Source organism: Plasmodium gonderi (assembly GCF_002157705.1).
Source record: "Plasmodium gonderi DNA, contig: Pgo-contig_210, whole genome shotgun sequence".
NCBI classification, from domain to species: Eukaryota; Apicomplexa; class Aconoidasida; order Haemosporida; family Plasmodiidae; genus Plasmodium; species Plasmodium gonderi.
In genome coordinates this window covers 26,788-52,252 of record NW_021629126.1, presented here as the reverse complement: position 1 = coordinate 52,252, position 25,465 = coordinate 26,788, and the positions used below count along the sequence as shown (strand labels likewise).

Genomic DNA, 25,465 nt, shown 5'->3' with positions numbered 1-25,465 from the left:
GAAACAAATTAATTTTTAGTTTTTTAATTCAGGAATGAAATATTTACTTATTCATAAAATATTATACTAATTACGTTTAATTAAATACTACTATATGTTATAATAGCATAATATGTATAATATATTTATCAGTTATTTGCATAGTTTATGCCCATATAATTTATATTAACAAATTAAGAAAAATATAAATAGATATTAAAAAATAATATTTTATTTTTTACTATTGTAAATTAAAATTAAATATATATATTTCTCTATTTAATCAAAGAATCAAGTATTTTAGCTACCATTTTATTGGAGATACATATGGCTTATGTCATTCTAAAAATATAATATTATTTATTGCATTCTTAAAAATAAAATAAATATTTCACAAAACCTACAAAATATTTTTTTAGTTATAGATAACTTAGTATAAAGATGAATATATAATTCATAAGAGAATGTGATCCTTGACTTATCTAATAATGTGATATTATTATAATAGAGACACCTATTATTATTTAGCATAATGTGACATTAGAAATATAACAAAAACACATATTATTATAAAATTTATAATAACTTAATTTATATTGTTCCTATATGTATGTGGAAAAAATATTACCTAAATATGTCAACAATATTCATAAATTATATGATATTTACATTTTAACAAATATAACTAATTATGCAAAAAAATATGTAACATATAATTGCATTTCGTATGAGCATAATAATACGTTCAAATAAATATTATACTATTTATAAAAACTCTTGATTATAACAAAAATAAGTACATGTAAATCTGAAAAATGTATAATATTTATATCTAAATATTATTTATAGTATTATATAAGAAATATAACAAAATTTAACAAAAGAGAATATAAATTAAAAAATGAAAACGAAGAATTAAAAGTTAACATTCCACAAGCCTGAACCATAAGCCAGAAATATAAAAACATCATATGAAAAATATAAATAATTGAACATGTTAGACTCTATGTTACCTTAATACATGTATGAAAAAAATATTGTCGGCATAATAATGAAATAATTATTATAGGGTGAAATTTTTATTAATATATACATAAGGTAAATTTGTAATAATTTATATACATAAATGTACTTGTATAATAATAAATTACAATGAGACTTAAGCGCATTTATCTTGTTCTTTAATATTAATGAATACATACATACCACATAAAATATATAGGTAATACATATAAATTAGGTTAATTCATTTTCGAAGCATCACATAATTTTTTATATTTAAGTAAAATAATTTCTTTACATGGATCTCTAAATATTGTATATGCTTATATTTTCTCTATATATGTTATTAAATATATTATAGCATTGTAAAAATTATAATAGTGAAGAAATCAAATTTTATAATATATATTTTTAAATAAATATCATATATTAATATTATATTTTTTTCTTGTCTTTACATATATTATACAAAGCTGTATGTTTTTTATAGAAAATGTCACTTTTATCATTGGGCTTTATAAAACTGTGTTATTAATGTTTATTTTTTTAATATAAATGATGTTTTTAATTTATCAGTTGAAACAATTGAGAAAGTACCTTATATGTAATATATTATTATAATTTTACTCCTATAAAATTCAATATACAAGTGAATCATTAATATTTTTTCATTTTGTTTAAATTTAATATAAGGAATTTTTTCAATCACTTACTCAGTGTGTTTATGTTTTTAAAAGCTGATTTTTTGCATTATCAAAATTAAATACATTATTTAATTTACACTTAAATATATTTTATATTATCTGAAATGGTGATTCTAGATGTAAGTTCTACTAAAATTTATTTAAATTAAATCATTTTAATATATACATTTATAATTAATCATAATTATTATATGAATTACTTCAATATAATATAATTTATTTCAAACATTTCTTTTAACCCCCCCTTTAGTATAACTCAATATGTTTATTCCCCATATTTAGAGAAATTATAGACGCGCATAAAGGTGATGAAGGATCATATGTTACAAAAAAAGGATGTAATTATAACCTTTTAACGCCTTACCTTCTTTTAAAGGAAAATAATGCATGCAACGAAATTATGTTATATTTAGCAGATATACAAAGCATAAATGATAGCTATTTAAAAGAAGTCTCATGTAAGTACCTGTATTTTTTGGTATCACCTTATATTAAAGATAGGGATAATGATATAAATCATATCAAGAATATTTATTCCGCTTTTCTCAAAGGGTATAAATATTCTTTAGGCAATCATCCTGATCACATATGCATTAAATACAAGGATACTATTACAGTGGATGATTTGACAATATTAAATGCTATACATGATGTTCGTACGTATTTTAAAGAAATAAAAGATGTCAATAGGGAAAAATCATATAACGATGATTACTTTATTCAAACAGTAAATATAATTAAAAATCATTATAAGGAACCGATAAAAACAGTAGTTCAAAAAATATATAAAGAAAAATTAATACCATGCGAAAAGAGAAATATTTCATTTCCTATTTTAATTACAGTATTAGTAATGGTATTGATATGTGTCTTTTTATTCACTTTGTCTAAAGTAATAATATTTATATTCATTATTAATATTAAATCGTAATATTTTTCTCAATAACATAAGAACAAAATGTTCAAAATAAAAAAATTTATATTTAAAATATCTATATTTTTTCTACCTATTAGTACACCACATTAGGTTCATACATTCAAAATAATATAAGAATTTTAAAAAATAAAAGGAATAACTCGAATAATGAATGGAATATAATGCCACCTTCAGAAGTATCCAGAAATACTTATAGTGATGATGAATTTAATGTATTTTATAATTTTAACTAGTTTTACCATTAATTATACAATTAGAATAAAATATATTAGTAAAAACATTTAAGAAAAATATGTTGAGAAGAATATTCTCAACATATTCATATAAGTATGTTGGACCAATTATATTTTAACAAATAGAATATAGTTATTATTTTGTAAATTAAAAATATAGCCTTTTAAAAAATATATATTATTTAATGAAGTTAAAATCATTACTCGTTTAATATATAAATATGGAATACAAATACTATGAATTGCTTTCTTGGTTGTCCTAATTTTATAATAAAGTAAAAAGTATCAGTTAAGAAATTTTATATATATATTAAATCTAATATGTAACATAATGTAATTACGTGCATGGGAAATATAAAAAGTGTTAGTAATTTATTTCATTTTATATAAATTTTTTCTATATATAAGATTCTATATTATTATATACTTTTATTGAAACTTGTTACATTATGAAATATACTAATTAATAATAAATTCTAAAATATAAAATTTTTTATAATGTATATAACATGCATTAATTTGATAAGAATGTTTTGATGTATAATATTTATAATTTTATTATGGCAAATTTATTAAAAATAGGATGCATTAATATAGATAGAACAAAAATTATATAATATAGTTTATATATTAAATATTTTTATACTATAATATAATTTTTATCATTATGTTTTAATTATTGTATATATAATTTTTATTTTCCTTGGAATTATAAATTCTTACATAAAATTTATGTACAAAATATAAATATTGGTAATTGTAATTGATCTATATAAAATAATGTATAATATATAATCCTACAGTAAAAAATATATATAAATATAATATTACTGCTTTGGGATCATATATTTAATAAAAACATGCAAAATTTGATTGTTTGAAATTAACGAACACTTAAATGAACTAATAAACCTGTTATATGAGTAAAAACATTAGAATATGTTATTTATATAGAATAGCAAAATATGTCATTGGAATAATTATAATTATTCTCATTTATTAAGTTATATTTTAATATATAATCTTTTATTTTATGTAAAAACTTATTTTTAAAATTTAGCTTTAACTTATTATATTATTAACTGAATATATTAGACTTTCTAAAAATAAAAAATGCTGATTTAATACTATTTACACATTAAGAATAAAATATTATTAAAAAAATTTAATTATATTTTTAATGAGAAAAAATTATTATATACAAGTTTATATTTCATATATTTTATACATTTTATAAAAGAAACTATATTTCATTCAATTATTATATATCTGCGTATAATATCTCATCCTTCAGAAAAATGTATTGTAGATACATAATTTTTTATTTAATAATTTTGATTTATTTTTAAGAACAACATTATTTCCTTATGTAAATTAAAGATATTATTCAAGAAAATAACAATCGCATTGTTATTTTATAATATATATATTTTCTTCTGTTCATATGATTATGCAAATGTTTTTGTAGCTCAAGAGTAAATTTCATTTATATAATGAATCTAAAATTAATAATAACACATGGAAAAGCACAAGAAAAATATATGAACTGGATGAAGTGTAATAATCTCATGATGAATTTTTAAATAGATATCCCCAATTAACATATTATTTTCAAGAATTAAATAAATATGTAAACTACTATTTAATCATGTAGATTGCATATACTTGTATTATTAGCTATATAAGAACATTAAATATAATACTGTTTAATGTGTGAATGCTGAAAAAATTTATGTAAATTTTATAGATATTCTGAAAATCCCACCTGAAGATCTATGCAATTATTATAAGAATTAAATTAACGAATATATATTATTAAATCTCATATATATATATATATATTTTATGAAGAAAAAGCTTAATAATACAAAAAATATTGTTAAATTATGATAATTAACGCGTTTATACATATATGAAATACAGAGACGCATATAAATCTAGTATAGATTAATATTTCTACAATTGATTAGAAGATATTATGAAATAATATAATGAAACAGTGTCAATTTATAACTATAGAGATAACGTACACGAAATTTTATCCTCATTTCAAAAATACAATATAGAATATCTTATTACAACATTAACATTTGCAATATTATCACTATGCTTATTTTTTATTGTGCAACATTAATTATTATATATATATATTTATATTATATAAGCATATTTCAAATCAATTTTAAAATAAAAATGATTTATTTTTAAAGAGTTCAATCTTTATGACTAATGCTTTTTATCATGAGTTAGTTCACCCCTTATTGTATATACATAAGTCTTTCTATAAAAAACAAAAGAAACTCATGCAATAACGAATATGTTGAATTATATATAATAAAATCATTTGAATTACTCAGAAACATTCAAAGGAACAGAAGTAAAGTTTTCTATATAATTCGGCTTAGTTATGTCATTCAATGTGGAATAAGAAGAATATTATTAGCTCTAATTACATATAAACAGTTTTAAGCTAATTATATTGGGAACATGGTTTTTAATGATTTAATATGTGAAAGAATCAATGATTAAATAAAAAATATATGTTATGTTTAAAATTTAAAAATATGTGGCTCAAATAAAATAATTTTAATATGTTAAAAAACTTATTTACTTACAATATAAATGTTGAATAATAAAGAACATAAAATTTTTCCTATTACATGATATATTATTGTGTTTTTTGTAATAAATAAATTTATTAATATATAGAAACTAATCCTATAAGAAATACAATAATATATAACATGGTAATAAACAATAATATTTCATATTGTAGTAATTATTAAATATTTGTCATAAAATATTCACGATATTATATTTTATTATATAGTATTAATGAAATGAGCACATTAAAATATTATTTTTAGAGAAAATTATTAATTATATATCTCATTATATTTTTTGTAATATGCTTTAACAATAAAAACATTAGGTAACAAAAAATTTATAATACTAATATGAAAATTTTTTTTTCATATAAGTTTTATTAATAGTTTAATGACAACAATTATAATATATTTTTTAGATTTAATTTTCCTTTTACATATATATTTTATTTTATGTTATTTTATTTTTTTTTTTTTTTTTTATATTTAATTAATTCTGATAATTTTTACAATTTTTATAAATCTATGATTACCTATTATGTTTATTCATTCAAATATATATAATTGTATGTTATATTGTTCTTGTGGGATGCATCTTTTTATTATATACTCATAATAAAGTATAGGAATTCTATGAACATAACTTCGTTAATTAATATTCTGCTTTGTATTTATATTAAATTTCAACATGTTATAAAAATAAGTGATTATAATATAGTACCATATTAGGTATATCTTGGCCATTACCTAATTAAAACTTAATGAAAAAAATCCTTTACTATATTTTTAATTCAAATATAAATGTAATCTCAACATAAATATGACATATATAAAAAAAATTGTTAAAATAAGTAATGTAAAAAAATTCTCTTGTATTAAAAAATTAAATAAATGCATAATCTATTAGAATAAAACATCTAAAAGAAAAATAATAATATATGTTATAACACAATATATAAAAAAAGATTTGAATGTCCATATAAAATATTTAAAACACAATTGTATATAAAAAATAAATAAAAACGTTCTATACATAATAATTTATAAATATATTATTTTAAGCTTTATATGTAGTATATTGGGAGAATGAAGTAATATATGACAAAGTCCATAAATATAAGTTATTAATTATTAATATCATATATATAAGGATAGATTATATTTTTAGTATTAAAATATATAATAATATATATTATAAATTTATTTTAATTAATAATTAATTATTAGTATATGTATTAAATAATAGAAAATACACTATTATTAATATTTTTTAGCAATTTTTCTTATCATATAATCATTTTACATTATATGTAATCATATGAAATATTGAGCATTTTTTGTTTGTGTATTTATAAGATATGGTTTTACGAAAAAATATGTGTTTTATTCTGATGTTATAATATTTACAGTGATATGTTTCTAATATATGTTTTATTATGTTTTTAATTAAGAATACTTATTAAATCTATAATGATACATTTTTTCAGGAACAACGAGTGCAAATCATCACAATTTGATTTTTTTTTATATAAGTTATATTTGAGAAAAATACATCTTAATCATCTAAATATAAAATGCTTACATTATTTTTATATAGAATAATATATATTTACAGTTATTTAAATTCATATTAATAAGAATAATGCCTGAATGTAAAAATATAGTTCAATTAAAATCATTAGTTATATATTTATATTTAATTTTATATTAGAAGTTCTACCTACATTGCACAAATATTATAATTGTATAAAATATACAAAAAGTTCTTTATCTTTACTTAAAAGCATATACATGCATAAATATATAATTTTTTTATTTTTCGCGCAGTACAATTTAATGAGGGATAACAATGTAAAAAAATATTATAAAAAATTTGAGAATGGATGTTCCAATAATAAGAATGATATGTATTACTGTTCACCATTATTAGAAGAAGGAATTCATGCTGATGTTAAATATATATATTATAAAATTTATGCCATTAAGACTAAGTTAGAAACTCTTGATAATGAATTTACACCAGATGAAAAAAATTCAGATAAATTTTGTATTTATTTTAAATATTGGTTTTATGATCAAATAATAAGTAAAGCATTGGATGAGTCAAATACACAGAAGATTTTTGAGCTATTGTATAACTTAAATTTAAGTCACCATATTACTTGCCCACATAACACATTAAAAATAGAAGAAATAAAAACAATACAATTGTTGTTATATTACTATTTAGATTTAACATTGGATATAAATGAAGGAAGTGTATATAATATGTTATGTACGTATGGATTAAGAGATTGTCTTAATGAGTTTATTGATATATATCATAATTATATTATTAGTGAGGAAAAAAAATCTGATAATATCTGCAAAGAATTAGCTCAATTGTTGAATAATCACAGTAAGAAACATTTACCTATATTGGAATGCGAAGGGGGGACAGGCAAACCTAAAAGTGTTGTTCTAGACATTGAATCATATAGTAATCATAAAGGCGAAGGCACTTCTGATTCACAAAGTGAAAGAGGAATTATACATTATAGTATAACAACCATATTATCATTAGTTGGAGCATTAATTATTTTTTTCATTTTATACAAAGTAAGAATAAATTTAATTATGAAAGAAAATATCGTTTATAGTTCATGATTATACGCTTTTATATCAATTCCATAAGAGGAAAAATATGCCCCTATATTAATATTTATATTTTGCATATTAGATAATACACATCGATCGTTGGTTACACAACACCATATTAAAAATAAGAAACAAAAATCATAATCAGGAATATATTCAAAAAGAATTATATGAGAATATATCAAATCAAAATAATATAATATTTTACAATCAAGGGAAACATTGGTCTTATCATTATATATAAGATTTAATAATTCAGAATAATCATTTATAAAGTATAAATTTATGTAATCAATATTAATAAAAATAATTGTCTATTCCGCATCAATAATCTAAGGCCATAAATTTCTCATAAAATAAAGAAGAATAAAAGTAAAATATTCTAAAATAATAAAATTAAAAGTATAATGTAAATGAATAAAATTTAAGATAAATTTAAATTTCCTTGAGCATTTACCTCAAATAAATGAAAAATTAACTTTATAGCAATAAAAATAACCTGAGTTTCATATGAAAAATTTTATACCGAATTATTTGTATATATTAGTTTTATAATAATAGATTATTAATATTGCTTTTTTTTTATTATGAAAAAAAAGTAATATGCCATTTCCATTATTATATTCAATGTTCATGAATGAATGTCAAAAAAAAAATATATTTGGCGTGTATATTTTTCTTTTATTTTAATTATATATTATTCTATATCATGCCCTAAAATTTCTATTATTGTTAGAGTTTTAAAAGATTAGTATACTGAAAACATGAAGGACCGATTCAGCAAAAATTTGTTAAATGTTCAACGAAGATTGTTAGTTAGTCATTACTAAATCATAATCCAATATATGCTATTATTTGAATATTGAATTTTAAATCTATTTTAACCATATATTTCACAACTATTTCTTATATCTTCATAAAATATAGTTGAAACTAATATTAATAGAAACAATTCAAAAACTTATGAGAAATAATAAAATCGTTTTTATGATATTTTCATTTAATATATTAAAATAATTAATATATTCTTTTTATTATCTAATATATAAGAGATTATATTTTTATAAAAATTTTAAATTATTATATATATTGCAGATATTATTGTAAAGGTGAAGATTATATATATATATATTATTTCCGAAAATTTTATCTATCCAAGGTTTTCTTTGTTTTCTGTTATATATATTCATTGTGATCTATAAGAAATTCGTGATGTTTGTTTTATATAACTAGTAGTATGTATGTAATTGAATTATACTTAATGCAATGATAATACGTTAATAAATACATACATTTTAAATAATATGATAATATAAATGTAATTACATACATTTATATTTAAACATTATACAAATAAATTAAAATTTATAAGGATTATACATATTTATTCTATTATATATTATAGTATTTATGATCAGCTTTGAGATCATTGTTCTTCTTCAGTTTTTATTCACAGTTGTATATATAACTAATGATAAAGCAATTTTTTATAAGTTTAATTTATTTTTTATTATGTATTCATTTAATGAAATTAAATAAATCTTATACTTTTTTACAATATTATATTTTAAATCGTTACACAAGAGATATATATATTGGAAACATAAGAAGTAGAAATAGGATATAATAATACTATAGTATATGAAATATATATTTGTGTTTGATGTATTATAGTTAAATATATGTTATTATCTAACTATATTCATTCAGGATTATATTTTCATAGTATTATTATAATTTATTTATTAATATGCGTAATCATTACGTGTATATGATAATTAAATATAAATTAAAGTATATTATGAAAAAATGTAATATACTAAATATATTATAGATTATGTACTATTACATATCATATATAATTAAATGAACTTTTGATAATTCATGAATATATATAATATTTCTCAGATATCCTTAAAAATAATGTATATTAATAAATACATAAGTGCATATAGAAATTCCTTATTTAGTTATATATATATATAATTTATTTGATGGAAATTTACACAAAATACTTTTATTAATATATAATGATAAAAACATATATAACAAAAAAAGTATAATTGTATATATACTAAAAGCTGTATTTTATGAATCATACGTGTCATACCAAAAAAAAAAATTAATTTTTTTTATAGGATAATTATTTATTTTAAAAAATATATTCTATATATTTAATAATATATCTATTAAATGTGTATTATGTAGGTTTTGTATATATTTTTCAAAAGTATAAAAAAAAAAAAAAAAAAATTTATATATACACAACATTCTTATATATATATTATAATATATAAAATGAAAGTTAATTATTTAATTTATTTTCTTTAATATTTTTACAATTTTATGTATAATCAATTTTGGCTTAGTCTGTAAAATTTTTGTAATTTAGTAAATATAATTACCACATTATTTCGTAGAACACTAAATAAAATGTAAAGACTGTCAAAGCTTTATAATGTATATTATAAAATATGTAAGTACAAAATATTAGATGAATAAATAATTATAAAAATTTTTGTAATTAATAATTATGTTTCAATTATAATAATTTACATATGTTTTTCTATTTATAACATATATGTTCATTTAATGATTAATACTGCATAGGAAATAAAAATTTTATTCTTATCATTTTTTTGTTACAAAATTTCGTCCAATTTTTAAAAATTATTTAGAAGTAGTCCTTTTATTTTATAGGTGTATATAAGGGCTTCACTATCATCTTTGTATAGAATAATTAATTAAAGTTGTATTAGTAATATTAAAATGGTTGAAATAATATTAGTAAATTAATTATTATTTCTCTGTGAATTATGTTTTTTATTTTGTATATTGAATGATTTTAACATTTTATATTTAATATAATCATAACTTTTATTTTTCATATGCTTATCAATACCTTTCTTAATGCATTCAAATGCATTTCAAAAATGGAGGCTATCCATGGATTATTCATTACTAGTGATGCTCTTGTACATTATTACTTTAACATGAAAAAATGAACATTCTTTTACGACAGAAATCATATTTTTTTTTTTTATAACATTAATTCAAGTGTTTAAATCCTATAAGCTTCTACGTGCTTTTAATACTCAAAAAATATATTATCTAGGATATAATATTGATAATTTATTTAAGTACACCTATTCATATAAGTTTTTAAAATTCCCATTAAAATTTTATTATATAGTCTCTGTGTATTCCATTTATTAGATTATACATATATGGTTAATAATACAAATATGTTAAATGCTTTTTTTTTCTTATGAATTAGCAATTTAATAACTCTATTATACAAATACACAAACTTTTCATATCATATTTTCTTCTGAACATAGGATTCTATAAAATATACTATTTTTTTCAAATTCTATAATGCTACATATTACGCATTTAGGAAGCATCCTGTTCCAAGTTCATCCATAACTGTTTTAGGCTTTGGAAATAATAAATCTAACAATTCATAATAAAAATAATTTATGAATAATAATATTACAAACATGAGATACTTCTGATAAATTTTTTTATGTAATCACGCAAAAACGAATATATAAATATTATATTAATATAATCTAAGTTATAGTAATTAAGCAGTATAATAGTTTCTCATCTAAAATTATTCTATTGTAATTCTCAGCTATAAAATAAAAACATAATAAAATAAAGTATTATACAAATATACATTGTTATATATTAATGCATATAAAAAGACGAATTATACTTACTCTATATATCATGGTCCATGCAATCATGCAACAATTACGTGGTAGACTTGACAATTAAACTTTGCAAAACATAAAACATATTAGTAATTATTTATGATATATAATATGTATTATTTATTATATTAACGAAAAATCAAAAGTAAAAATATATTTTTTAGAAAAGCAGTCATAGTTTTGAATAAAATCAAATATAATTAGATATATTCCTGTATAAATATTATAAATATTTGCTAATACCATTATTTAAAAGAAAAAAATATAATAACATTAGTTATTATATATAACATATTTGTACAGATATATTTTTTTTTTCTTTATTATTTTATATTAGATAATAGTACATATAATTCAAAGGAAAACTATAAAATAACGAGGTAAATAATATTTAGAGATAAATCTATAGTAATTTCTTTATTCCTTTAAAAAATATATAAAAAAAAAAAAAAATAAACTATACATAAGAATATGTAAAGGATTTATTAACATATGAAATAACCATAATAAAAAAGTGACTAAATTAATCAAATTCTAAAAATAGGTACCAGTAATAAAGATCATTATTATATTATTAAGTTATTGTATATGCTATGTCATTAGAAGATAAAAAATGAAATAAAATAAATATATTCTAACATATATATAGATAATATGGATTATATTAAAATTAAAAATTAAGTACTAAATAACAGTTTATAAAAAGTTTTATTTTTTTATAAAATAACTATGTTTTTACAATGAAAATATATTATAAATAAGAAATATAATTATAGAATTAAAATACATATATATATTATCAGGCAAACTCCTACTGTTAATTTCATTATGTTATAAAATTAATAATATTATGTGGCCAATATAAATAGATAAATATATCGGTAAAATAAAAAACAATAATGAGTATAAATAATTTAATAAGAATGATTATAAAAATACTAAAACATATAAATGTAACAGTTTAAAATTTAAAATATTGTGAACCATACATTACTAATACCTAAAAACAATACCCAAGTCTTATATACTTTAGAATTTTATATCGTTTAGTGAATTGTCCATTAATTTACATTTATTAGAAGTTGTGACAAATAAATATACTTAATAAATGGTGAAACAAATTTAACCTTATAACTGTACAACATATCCTTTCGCTGTAGGTTTCTCTTTTAAAATAGAGAAATTAATATATTGATATATAATTTGCAGTATTCCTAATCCATATTTTCTTATTTTAATTATTCTTCTAATGTAATATTCATCAATTAATTCTATTCTTTTATGGAATATGATGAAGCATTACTATATGTATTGTTCATCATATGGAAGAATGCTGATATGCTATATTAATTTTTAAACTGTCGTTTTATAATTTTTTGTGTTCTTTCACATATATGTAACATAATGTCTAGCAATAGAGATATAAATATATGCTTTCCTTCGTTTTTAAAATTATAATTTATATTGCCTAATATAAAAATTCTATTATAAATAAAATGCAAGCATAAAACATTTTATATAACATATTATTTAAAACTGCTTATTATGTTATTGCATATATTTTTGGTTTAATTTTAATGGTATATTTCCATAATGTATCGATGACATTAATAACACTAAAAATAAAATTGAATCCAATTATTTTCACAATAAATTTAATCATGTGATCAATAATGATATAAAAGATATATTAAAACCCAATGATATCAATTTTAATTCTAATTGTATTGTCTTACGTACATATTTAGAATTTATAAGAGATAAGCCATATGAAAGAGAAAAAAAAGGTAGTTGTATATATTTCAATTACAACCTTTAGGATGAACTGATGAAATCTCAATGTTATTATAAAAAAACAAAGGAAAATTACGGAAAAATAATTGCTGTTTATAAGGGTAATGGAAAATGTGGACTTGATATATGTTTTAATCATATAAATAATCATGATGATCTTACATTTTATACACTGGAAATCTGAATGAACTTCATATTTATTTAGATGAATTAAAAAAGAATTATTATAACTGCCGTTCTAGATAGAATGTTTTAAAAAATATAAGAAACTTTTAGAAATATATAATACATGGAATAATTATAGTTTGCGTAAATTATTAAAAAAATATCAAGAAGAATATTATATGTGTATGCATATTAAGATTATATGCCATGTCGTCCCCCCAATCCTATATAATTATTATGGCGTAGATTAACACCAAGTTGTCTTGATATTATCTACTGTAGCATTTGCAATATTATTAATATTTTTTTTTCTAAATAAGATTAATACTAAATACAATTAATTATTTTTTTCGTTTCATTAAAATTTGTATAAAACATAATTAAGAAAATTTAAATTAATAAATGTTGTATTCACAAATATATTATATTGATTGTTTGTTGTCAGCGTGCTCCTTGAGTATCATATACAAAACAAAAAAAAAGGATTATAAGTCGACTCGTAAACAAAGAAAGTAAAGATAATTTCAAATTAATGCGTTCTCTTGAGTATACATGCGAAGAATTCATAGAAAAAAGATCTGGGATATCATATAATTCAATAGAATACTCATAACAAAAGTATAATAGAAATTATTAGTTAACATTCTTTTGTTTTATGTAATAAATTTAAGAAAAAGCGATACATTTATGCACATAATAAATAACAAAAATAATCATGAGAACAAAAACCTTTAAAATTTTTGATAATACTACAAATGAAAATCATAGTACTTTTTTGATTTCTGTAGTATATTAATAAAAAAATCTAACTCATTTTTAGTAAATGGAAAATAATAATATATGTACTACAAATTATATGAAATAAATACGTTAGGAGCATGCATTGTCAATTAATGAATATAATAATAAAAAACTATAATATATGTATTCAAATTTAACATATTAACCATATTTCTAAAACAAGATTTAACAGAAATAATAATGGTGTACTCTATATTATGAACACATTAAATAAAGTTATATATATATGAGAAAATTAATAATCAATTAGTTTCATAATTTTTAGTAAATTAGAGCTTACTTGAACACAAAAAAATATATAAATAATTAGCATTGTGTAATATTATTCAGTAATAGGTATCTTACATGATGAACACAATAATTTTTAGAGAATTTAAAGCTCTAAAAATTTTACTATATTATATTGAAAATAGATATGTTTAAATTACACAAATGAGAGTAATAAAAAATTATTCCTATTATAATTTCATTAATTCAAATTATTATAAATAAAATATTATATTAGTGTTTAATAAATAAAAAACATATGGAAAATTTATAAAAAAGTAAATGCATTTAATTGATATATAACAGCAGTAGGTATATCAAATTATAATTATAATAATATTATATTATTATATTAATTATTTAAAAAGTGTGAACAAACTTCTTTTTTTATATTATATAATCATTAAAATGGTAGAAATTACTTGTTTTAATTAACATAATTATTGAATAATCTGTATATGCACTTTTTAATGATATTAAACATATGTAAACGAATAATACAATTATTGTATGTAATTTTACGTATATTATTTTATGTCTTAAATATACCTCATGCAAAATTTTTATGTAGAACCTGCAGGAATGTCACTATATATATTAGTGTTAAATATAGAGGTATTTAAAATATTTTCATCATTGAAGGAAAACTGAAAAATAAAATGTAAGAAATACGTTAAAAACAACAAAATTCGTAGGAATATCATACCTAAACTAATACAATTTTTCATAGAAAATATAAATGTCAAAAATGATAGGATTAGTCTAAATATATTACCCGATATGATAAATTCGAAAAACCTAAATATATAGGTGAAATATATAATTTTAAAGGTAATATACATAAGGAGAATTCATATGAATATAACAGAAATAAATGTATATGAATTAGGTTAATGAATAATTATTCTCATTTTTTGAAGTAGAATATATTTTCTTTTAAATTCCTGAAAATTATTGTTATTTGTTTATTTTCATTTCTATATTTTATTTTCATCCCTGAAAATTTTTATTATGTATTTTATGTATATATATTACTTTTATGTGAATACTACATAAATACATAGTACATATAAAATACTTGCATGATATTTAGAATAAAACTGCAATGCTCATTTTATTTAATTCACTAATATTTATTTTTATTTTGTTAGGTATAATAATATTTTATATTACCTTGATTTAATTATATATAATATTCACAATGTTACGAATATAACTTTTCTTAATATAAAATTCTCAATATATAGAATTTTATTTTAGTTACAATAGATAAAATTATGATTATTGCATATAAATAATATGTGCTAAATAAAAACATATGTTATAATTTATTAATATTATTTATGAATAAAAACGAAACATTATTGTATCTTCTATTTAATCTAATAGATTTTCAGGAAGACACATTTATATAATACATTAAATTTAAAGAATAAAATGAATTATTTGTTTTTATTATTATTTCATGTTGTATTTAAGGCACAATTTTTGTGTTAGTGATTATATATCATTCATTGCAACATATATATAAGTATTAATTTGTTTTTAATTTTTAAGGGTATAGGATTATTATATAGTCCATGTTTAAAGAATAATATGAAGAATTATTTATGACCTAATTATTTTTTTGGTGTTTTATAAGAAGCAATGCTTTATTTATAATCACTTTGCATACACACTCAAAAAAAATTACACACGTATATAATGGGAAAAATAATATAATAAATTCTGTGATGAAATTTATTTATAGCATTTTCTAATAGTTACAGAAATATTAATTTTTATAGTAAATATTAAATATAGAAATTCCCCCAATGTAATTATATTACTATATTCCTTTTTATCATTCACATAAGAAGCAAAAGAAACGCATATAATTATGAGAAAGATAACATTTTAGATATAAGCGCCTATAATTAAGTTTATTGAAGTTTTTATATGAAATATAACAAAATTCGTCTAAGATAAATTTATAAATGTAGCTATGATCAATGAATTAATATGATATTACATCAGATCATGGATGATTATTCATATACATAACAGTCATTTTATATGCATACAATATATTTTAGAGAAAAAGTAGAGGAAAATATAATTTACAATATATATTTAATTAATAAATATTTTTGTATATAATTGTAGAAAGTTCTATTATTAAACATATTTTTACGGTTTTTAATTTTTACATTTGTATTATAATATATATACATTATATAACATATGAACCAATGTAATCTATGTATTTTGTATTAATTTATTATATTTTGTTATTTTTTTATTTCTATTTTTCCATTAAGCGTGGTAATGATATATGTGATAAATAATAATATAACGTGCTAAAATTTTAAATAGAATTCGTTAAATGCATTATAAAATATTTAATAAATTACGTTCAATATAATTCTTGCTAAAATAGTTATATGTATAGAATAATGAGTATTTTATTTTTCATTTAATTTATAAAAAAATATCTGTTAACATATGTTATTCAAAAAGTATTTTTCTTTACCAAAAATAACAAAGGATTTATATGCTCGATAATTTTTTTTATAAAAAATAAAATAAAAGATATCTATTATATATAAATATATATATCATATAAATATGAGCGCATTATAAGTAATAAAACTAATAAACTATTTTTTGATTTCAAATATGAACAAATTATTCTTTAAAGAAATAAAAAATTTTCTAATATTATATATTTTTATAATGAATACTATAATTCCACGTGCTGGGTGTTTTTATATAATGCATATAGAAATACACATACGAATTAGTATAATAAATTAAAATTAAAAAAACTAAATATAATATTATATTATAATAAAACTCCCCAAAGAAATAAATCTTTTTAAATATATTTTTTTTGTATATTGATGTATATATTATTGTTTAAATAATATTTTACATTCGGTATTATTATTTTACAATATTTAGATGATGTAATTTCAAAACAAATTATATAAACTAAAAATGAAGGTAAAAATGAGAAAATTAAAAATTGATATATTTATAAATATTCACAATGATATATGTTAATAAATGCATTACATTATTTTAATTACAATATTATTTCTAAATTCATATTAATATATTTAACTTTAATTTCTTTTTGTCTAGCATATTGTGAAATTTTAAAATTTTGGATATTTGTAGTCAGAATTTAAAGAACTAGTAGTAATAAAAATTATGTTAAAATATATGGGTGTAAAATAAGTATTACTTAATTCTTCTGTAATATGTTTATATTATATAATGATTTCTATTTTTTTTATTGAATGTTTAAAATATAAAAATAAAAATTATATATATATACCCTTACGGCATTATGTTACATTACTGCATATATAAATTTTAATGTTTATAAAATATAAATTCTATAAAAAAATGCATCGCATCGAATCATAAAAAAACTCATGCAAGTATAATTAATTTATATTTATACATGCCAATAAGTATTTATACAGGAGTAAAAAAAATTACTAATTTTGTCATTCTATATTATAGTTATTCTAGGTATTGTATCATTTGGATAAAAAAAATAATTATATGAACTATAAAAATGTATGTAAAAATCGTAGTTTTCCATGTACCCAGACTAACATGTTTTATTATTATATACTTTTAATTTAATGAGAATACCAGAACAATAATATTTTTGTCAAGTGTTTCGATACCTTTAAAAAAACAATTCAACAGGGATTATAAAAGTTTTTCATATAATATATTAATATATAAAAAATGCAATATTTAAATATATTATATGAAGGACATTTTATATTAGACTAATGATTAATTCTACATTTAAAATAGGTATAAGCAAGTGAAATAGTGCACGGAAGATATATATCCCACAATTATATAAAAATATGAAAGAAGAATGAGCAGATTTTTATTAATATATTTTTGTCCTTTAAAAATTATATTTTGCACTCAAAAATCTTATTATTCAAATTTTGTCACTTAAAAAATTATAATATATTCAGAAATGGCAATAATAGATGTAATATTGAATTATTATAATGGAAATAAAAATTATACTATGCTTACAAATATAATTTTCCATATATAATTGTAAATATATTCAATAAATTCTAATTATTTTATACCATTTTTTTTTTATCCCTATAGAATTACTTTTTACATTTATTTCTCTTCTTTAAAGAAATTATAGATAAATATAAAGGTGATAATGGGGGAGGTCTATGGGGCCCTAAATGCCCAGAAATTATAAAAAAAAACATTTTAAATGATAATAGATTAAATAAAAAGGATATATGCATTCAATCTATGCTATATTTGTCTGCTATAAGTTCTATAAAGGATATCACATTAATAGAAGCCGGATGTAAATATTTTTATTATTGGATAAGTTGCAATCTTAAGGAAATAAATAATATTCAGTATATACAAAATATATACGATTCATATATGTACATATTTAAAACTTATACGATAGGTAATATCGAGCATGTATGCGCAAGTTATAATCATAATATTATAGATGAAGATTTGGATATACTTAAAGCTCTACAGCATATGCATCAAAAAATTAATTATGAAGATTTGATATCTGACGACAATAACGCTACAAAAAATCAAGATTTTTATAATGCAACAAGTCAATTCATAGAAAAATATAATAATAAATTAGAATTATTAATGGATGTAAATAGTAAAATTCTATTACCTCCTGAACCTGTAGTAATAAATAATTGCCGAAGTAATATTTTAACTCCTATTATAATTACAGTCGTTGTAACTATTTTAATATCTATACTCTTATTTATTTGTTTTAAGGTTAATCATTTATATATATATATGTATATATATTTATACTACAAAAAAAATTTCTAAATAATTTTAAAAAATAAATTTCTAATAATAATATTTATATTTTTATTGCATAAATTTATTTATATATAAAATTAGTTTACAAAAATTGGTTCTCGTTTAATACCTTCAATATTAAAGAAACGTTATGAATGGAATATGGTAGATAATGACAGAAATAAGATGCAATCTTTTGAAGTACCTAGAAATATTTTAAGTGATAAGACATATAATGTACTATATAATTTTGATTAATATTGTTATTAAATATGTAATTAAATAAAATATTATATGTAAAATGTAATGATTCTTAGGGCTATAAAAAGTGCTTTTTTTTGTTATGAAAAAAATTATATTAATTTTATTTTTCACATATAAGCCTCTATAAAGGATGAATAATTATAAAAAGCATTATAATAAATAAGTATTTAACATTTATATTATTTCATTTAAAAAACATGCAAAATACATTTTTAATTAATATAAATAAGCAAAATTATATTAAGAAAATATAAAAAAAATTTCTTACTATAACACATGATTTATATGTATTTTAAAAAAAATATATATTATGCGTTATTGACAAAACTGATTGCATTCATATTGACATACATTATATACTCGCTAAAAAATAATGATACATTCATTTGTGCGTATATATTACAGTTTGTTAAATTTGCAATTTTTACGTTCCATTTATAATAAGGTTATTATACTATGAATTAATATATAAAATTTTAATTCACAATTAATAATAAAATTTTAATTCACAATTAATAATAAAATTTTAACAATAAATAAATATTATTAAAAATGATAATGCATAATAGATCATATATGTTTAAGCTAATATATACAATATAATTACGAATCACCCTGCAAAAAGAAGTTATTGTAAATAAGTATCTTGTATATAGAATATAACCGAAGCTACAAGAAAAATTAAACATTTTAACACTTCATGCTTATAATGATATATATGTTATATATATATACCTCAGTGAACAAAATATTAAAAAAGGATTGCCTCTTTACTATACATATATAATATATCTATTCAGCAAATTCATGCTCTATATTGTATAGGATATTGCCTATTTTTTTCCTTAACACATAAGAAATTGTTATTATTATATTATTTTTTTTTCCCATTTAATCAAACTTTCATTATTCGTTTCATACAATATTTACCATAAAGTGTAGTGAAATAATAATAAGCAAAAAATTCCAGAAAAATTTTAAAAGAACATATATATAAAATAAATGTTTAAATATATATCAATATAATATTTGTATAAAAAAAATAGCATTAAATTAAAATTATTATGCAATTTTTACATAATATATAAAAGAAATGATTATATTATAAAAAGAATATGAATCTTTATTTATGCTAAAAAGTTATATCCTTAGATGAAAAAATTTTGTCCGAATTAAGGCATGATATTTATGAAATAATGTTTTCACAGATATATTAAGATTTTCTCTTTTAATACAGAATTTATTATATTTCAAATTCATTATAATGAATTATATAATTCATTTGTGTGTATCAGTAGAAGATTTCGCCTAAAAATAATAATAATTCGAGATTTATTAGTAAATATCTTTTAAATTATAAATCAAACCTATGAACATTTTTCTACTTTTTTATTACCATTCTTGAAAATAGTATATTTTAAATCATTATGAATTTTTCAATCATCCCATTTTCAAAATGCGTTTATTAAAATTCTGTAAAGTATTAAAATTATTTAGATTCTTGTTTTTCTGGAAGCATTAATTCACCTCTCTGTGCATATGCAAAAATGTAACAACAGCTTATGGATTCTTGCAATAAATAATTTCTATTGCATTTTATATAAAACTGTATATTTTAAATATGTATTGAAATAATATTACAAGGTTTTTTTTTTTTTCATTATATGGTATTATTTTTTGAACTCATATAGCACAAAACTTTCATGAATATTTTTTAATATGCTTACTGTGAATTTATAAAAAATGCTATGTATATATAAATTTTATCTTATACAAGGTTTATGATTTACACCTTTAAAAAAAATTTTCTTTTAGCTAATTTTATTTAATGGTTGCTTAACAATTTTTTCAATTTAATATGTAGGAATAATTTTATTACATTAGTTATATTGCTTTTTATGTTTTATTGATCATTTAATGAAATTTATGAGTTAATTGATTTTCTAAATTTATTTATGATTATAATAAATGTTAATTAATTTTATAGATTAATAATACATTATTTATGTCTGATTGTTCTTCTTAATACGTATACTATAAATTTATACATACAAATAATTTTTTTTGCTTTAATCATGCTTTAAATAAATAAATTTTTCTATTCCATCTATATTCAGCATTTCAGCATTAATTAAACATTTAATGTTATCAGTAAATGATTTACTCCTGTTTTAAATTAATATAGTACCATTTATTACATTTATTATTTATAAAATTATATACTTTACCAAATCATGAACATGAATGTGTATCAATACTTCATATATTTTTATTAATATCTAATGTTTCGGATAAGAAATTTTATGCATAATATTTTATAAGTCGCTTTTTATATCATTACAATATTTTTTGCACTTATTCCAGACAATTTTCAACAATTTATTATTTTTTATTTAAATAGGTAGTTTCTTATTCCCTAGTTATAATATTGCTTTAAAAATTTAATAAAAATATCAAGACTTGTATAATTTTTGTATAATAATAAAGTGGGACAAATGTGAATCTGCAATATAATCTATAAAAGGATTTTTTATTATGTAATTTTTATCTATATTGCAATATATATAAAAGGGAACAATAAAAAAAAATTTTTATTTATTATTTATTATTATATATATATTATTTTTTTTAAATAAAATAATAGTTTACATAATATAGATATAAATGTATTATACATAAGCTATTTATCATGAAAAAAACGAATTTCATTTTATTATATGGACAGTTGATATAAAATATAACGTTTATAATATCATCATTTAACTAATACTAATGTTCAATTTATAACTATAAGAAATTCACAATAATCACAATTATGATAATATACAAAAATACGTTGAACTCAATTTTAATGAAGCATAAAATATATGCTGATTTTAACATATAAAATTTGTTGTAACATATAGGATATATATTATTTGGTAAAATGGTAAACTTCATGAACTGCATTTAATTATTAACTTGTCAAAAATATTTATAAATTCCATATATCACTTCTTACAGGATTATAATGTTATTAGTTTTAAACATTTCATAAATATTATGCTAATTAAAATATTTCTTGTAATGCAGTATTATTATAAAAAAAAATGCATATTTAAATAAATTCTTACATTTTTCATTTGATATATTAATAATTTTTTTACATAAAATGAAATACATATTCCATGTATTATATTAATTTTCATTCGATAATTTTAATTAATATTAAATATAAAACTTATTTTTAATTGATAGTATGCTCAAGTGAAAATAAGCATGGATAATAGAAAAGTTAAATTTTACCTGAATTATCACCTATTAAGTGGATAAATAAATTCATCATTTTATAAAAATTATGATTTTTCAAATATTTCGTAATTATTCTATCACAGATTAATATTATTTTGTACAATAAATGACAAAATGCTTGAAAATTAAAATTTACCAAATCATTATGAGCATATTATATCCATAAAGCACATATTATCTTTTTATATCTGTGTACAGATATTGTTTTTAATTATTCACAATTTATTTTATATTATACAATAAATATATCCTGAGTATATATATAATTTTAAAATAAATGGAATAAAAGATTGTTTATATAGTTATGTTTTTATAGATCATTCATATATATTATTTATACTATTTTGATGGAAAAAACATGAAATATTTTAATGTGTTATTGTAAATGTATATTGATTATTATATAAAATTTACGTAATTAGCCTTTAATGAACTGTTCATACAGATTCATAATATTCATTAATAGATTAATTCATTTAGAACTTTGAATCTTATGATTTGTAAATACATTACAATTTTTAAAAGAATATTTAAAATTAATATACTTATAAAGGTTTTTAATTTTTTTTAATTATTTTCAAATGATTGCATGTAGCTTAAATATTTTATAATATAATTATTTATGATCATAAATATTTTTTTCAGTTTCATACATTATGCATATTAATAAATTAAAAAATGGATTCTCCATCGATCAATGTATGAGACTTTTTAATATACATTCATTATTTATAACATTTCATTGTGTTTTTTCATAATACATTTAATGAAATAAGGATTAAAAATACATATTTTTTATATTGAATAAATAATCTATTTATTATTATGATATTTATATATTAATTTTTAGGTGTTTAGGACAAGGGATTTTGCATAAGTAAAATTTTACCAAATGTTAAATATAGACTCTATGAATTTAACAACGGGTAATCGACAATATTGTGCTTCGAAGTATAATACATTAGAGGATTAGCCAGATAATAAACACATTTGTTCAAAACTCGTACATTATTTAGTAAAAAAAGACAAAATATGAAAAGAAGATCATTATAAAAATAACATTTGCAAACATTTTAGCTACTGGTTATATGAAGAACTAAATAAAGTTTTTCCAAATACAGCAAAAGATTCTCTCATTTTTTATGGAAAAATTAATGCTATATTAAGATAACTTTTACTGTTCTTCGGTATCCCAAAATTGAAGAATGTTATCTGGATTATGCAATACCTACGAAAAATGATTGGAAAATGAGAAAGAAACTATATGAATACTATGTTGATTTTAATTATCTTAGTAGTATGGTTAGCAAAGAAAATAATAACTGCACTGTATTGCTTAATTTTATTAATGATAAAGCCGACATATATAGTAATTTTAAGGATTTGTGCCTTAATATGAAAACAAATCAATGCCCAATAGTCGTCGAAAATTATAATGATTACGATCCAAAAAACTTGGTACATAAACTAAAGTGCTATGAACCTGTGGTGGATAGAAATTTTAAAGGAACTACTTTTTCCGAAGAAAAAAAAGGTGTAGATTTATTTGTAGGACAAGAAATGCATCCCTCAATACAAGAACAACTTGAGCATGAATTAAGAACAACTATAACTGTTCATGAGTCACAATTAAGAGACAATAGTTATACAAGCTTAAAAATAATTGGTAATAGTATTCTTGCTGTAGTTTTGACTTTTATAGGTTTTGGAGTTTTATATAAAGTTAACTACAAATTTCATTAATATATATACATAATATCATTTTTTATATAATTTATATGAAGTTCATATCCATCAAAAATAAATTAATATATTACATATATTTAATATTGTTTTTAAACATACAAGCTTACACCCGTAGGAAGGCAGTTACTCAATAACACAATAAAGTTAAGAAATATGATAAGTAATTTAAATGGACAAAACCATCGAAACATTAATTATACATTAGAGTCTTTTAATTCATTTTATGATCATGCAAATGAGGAATACAGAGGATATAACCCAGTGTAATTTTTATTGATTCAAAATACATAGTTGCTCCAATTATATTGATATAAATTTAAGTGGGAAAATTTTAATGAGCATATATTCCAGTTCATAAAAAAAAAATATTAATAAAAATAAAAATTTATCATGTCTTATACAATAATTACAAAAAATCCTATAAAAATCCATTGAAAATAGAAATAAAAAAAAAATATTAATTCTAATATATAAATAATAA

The 25,465-nt window shown here is 18.6% G+C and overlaps 4 protein-coding genes across 4 annotated transcripts; all 4 read left to right on the top strand.

Annotated features, from left to right (window-relative positions):
• Nucleotides 1-1,458: 1,458 nt before the first annotated feature.
• PGO_001985 (variable surface protein) lies at nucleotides 1,459-2,855 on the top strand (the record flags this gene model as incomplete). The annotated part of the gene is made up of 3 exons (XM_028691047.1): nucleotides 1,459-1,476; nucleotides 1,936-2,574; nucleotides 2,700-2,855. 3 exons carry the CDS (start codon nucleotides 1,459-1,461, stop codon nucleotides 2,853-2,855), a joined length of 813 nt encoding a protein of 270 aa, XP_028546848.1.
• Nucleotides 2,856-7,035: 4,180 nt separating this feature from the next.
• PGO_001980 (variable surface protein) lies at nucleotides 7,036-8,342 on the top strand (the record flags this gene model as incomplete). The annotated part of the gene is made up of 3 exons (XM_028691046.1): nucleotides 7,036-7,075; nucleotides 7,173-8,092; nucleotides 8,181-8,342. The coding sequence occupies 3 exons, from the start codon at nucleotides 7,036-7,038 to the stop codon at nucleotides 8,340-8,342; spliced, it is 1,122 nt and encodes a 373-aa protein (XP_028546847.1).
• A 10,391-nt stretch (nucleotides 8,343-18,733) lies between these two features.
• Nucleotides 18,734-19,941, top strand: PGO_001975 (variable surface protein; the record flags this gene model as incomplete). The annotated part of the gene is made up of 3 exons (XM_028691045.1): nucleotides 18,734-18,811; nucleotides 18,985-19,653; nucleotides 19,786-19,941. 3 exons carry the CDS (start codon nucleotides 18,734-18,736, stop codon nucleotides 19,939-19,941), a joined length of 903 nt encoding a protein of 300 aa, XP_028546846.1.
• Nucleotides 19,942-23,916: 3,975 nt separating this feature from the next.
• PGO_001970 (variable surface protein) lies at nucleotides 23,917-25,251 on the top strand (the record flags this gene model as incomplete). Its single annotated transcript, XM_028691044.1, has 3 exons — nucleotides 23,917-23,937; nucleotides 24,406-24,960; nucleotides 25,087-25,251. The coding sequence occupies 3 exons, from the start codon at nucleotides 23,917-23,919 to the stop codon at nucleotides 25,249-25,251; spliced, it is 741 nt and encodes a 246-aa protein (XP_028546845.1).
• Nucleotides 25,252-25,465: the final 214 nt, after the last annotated feature.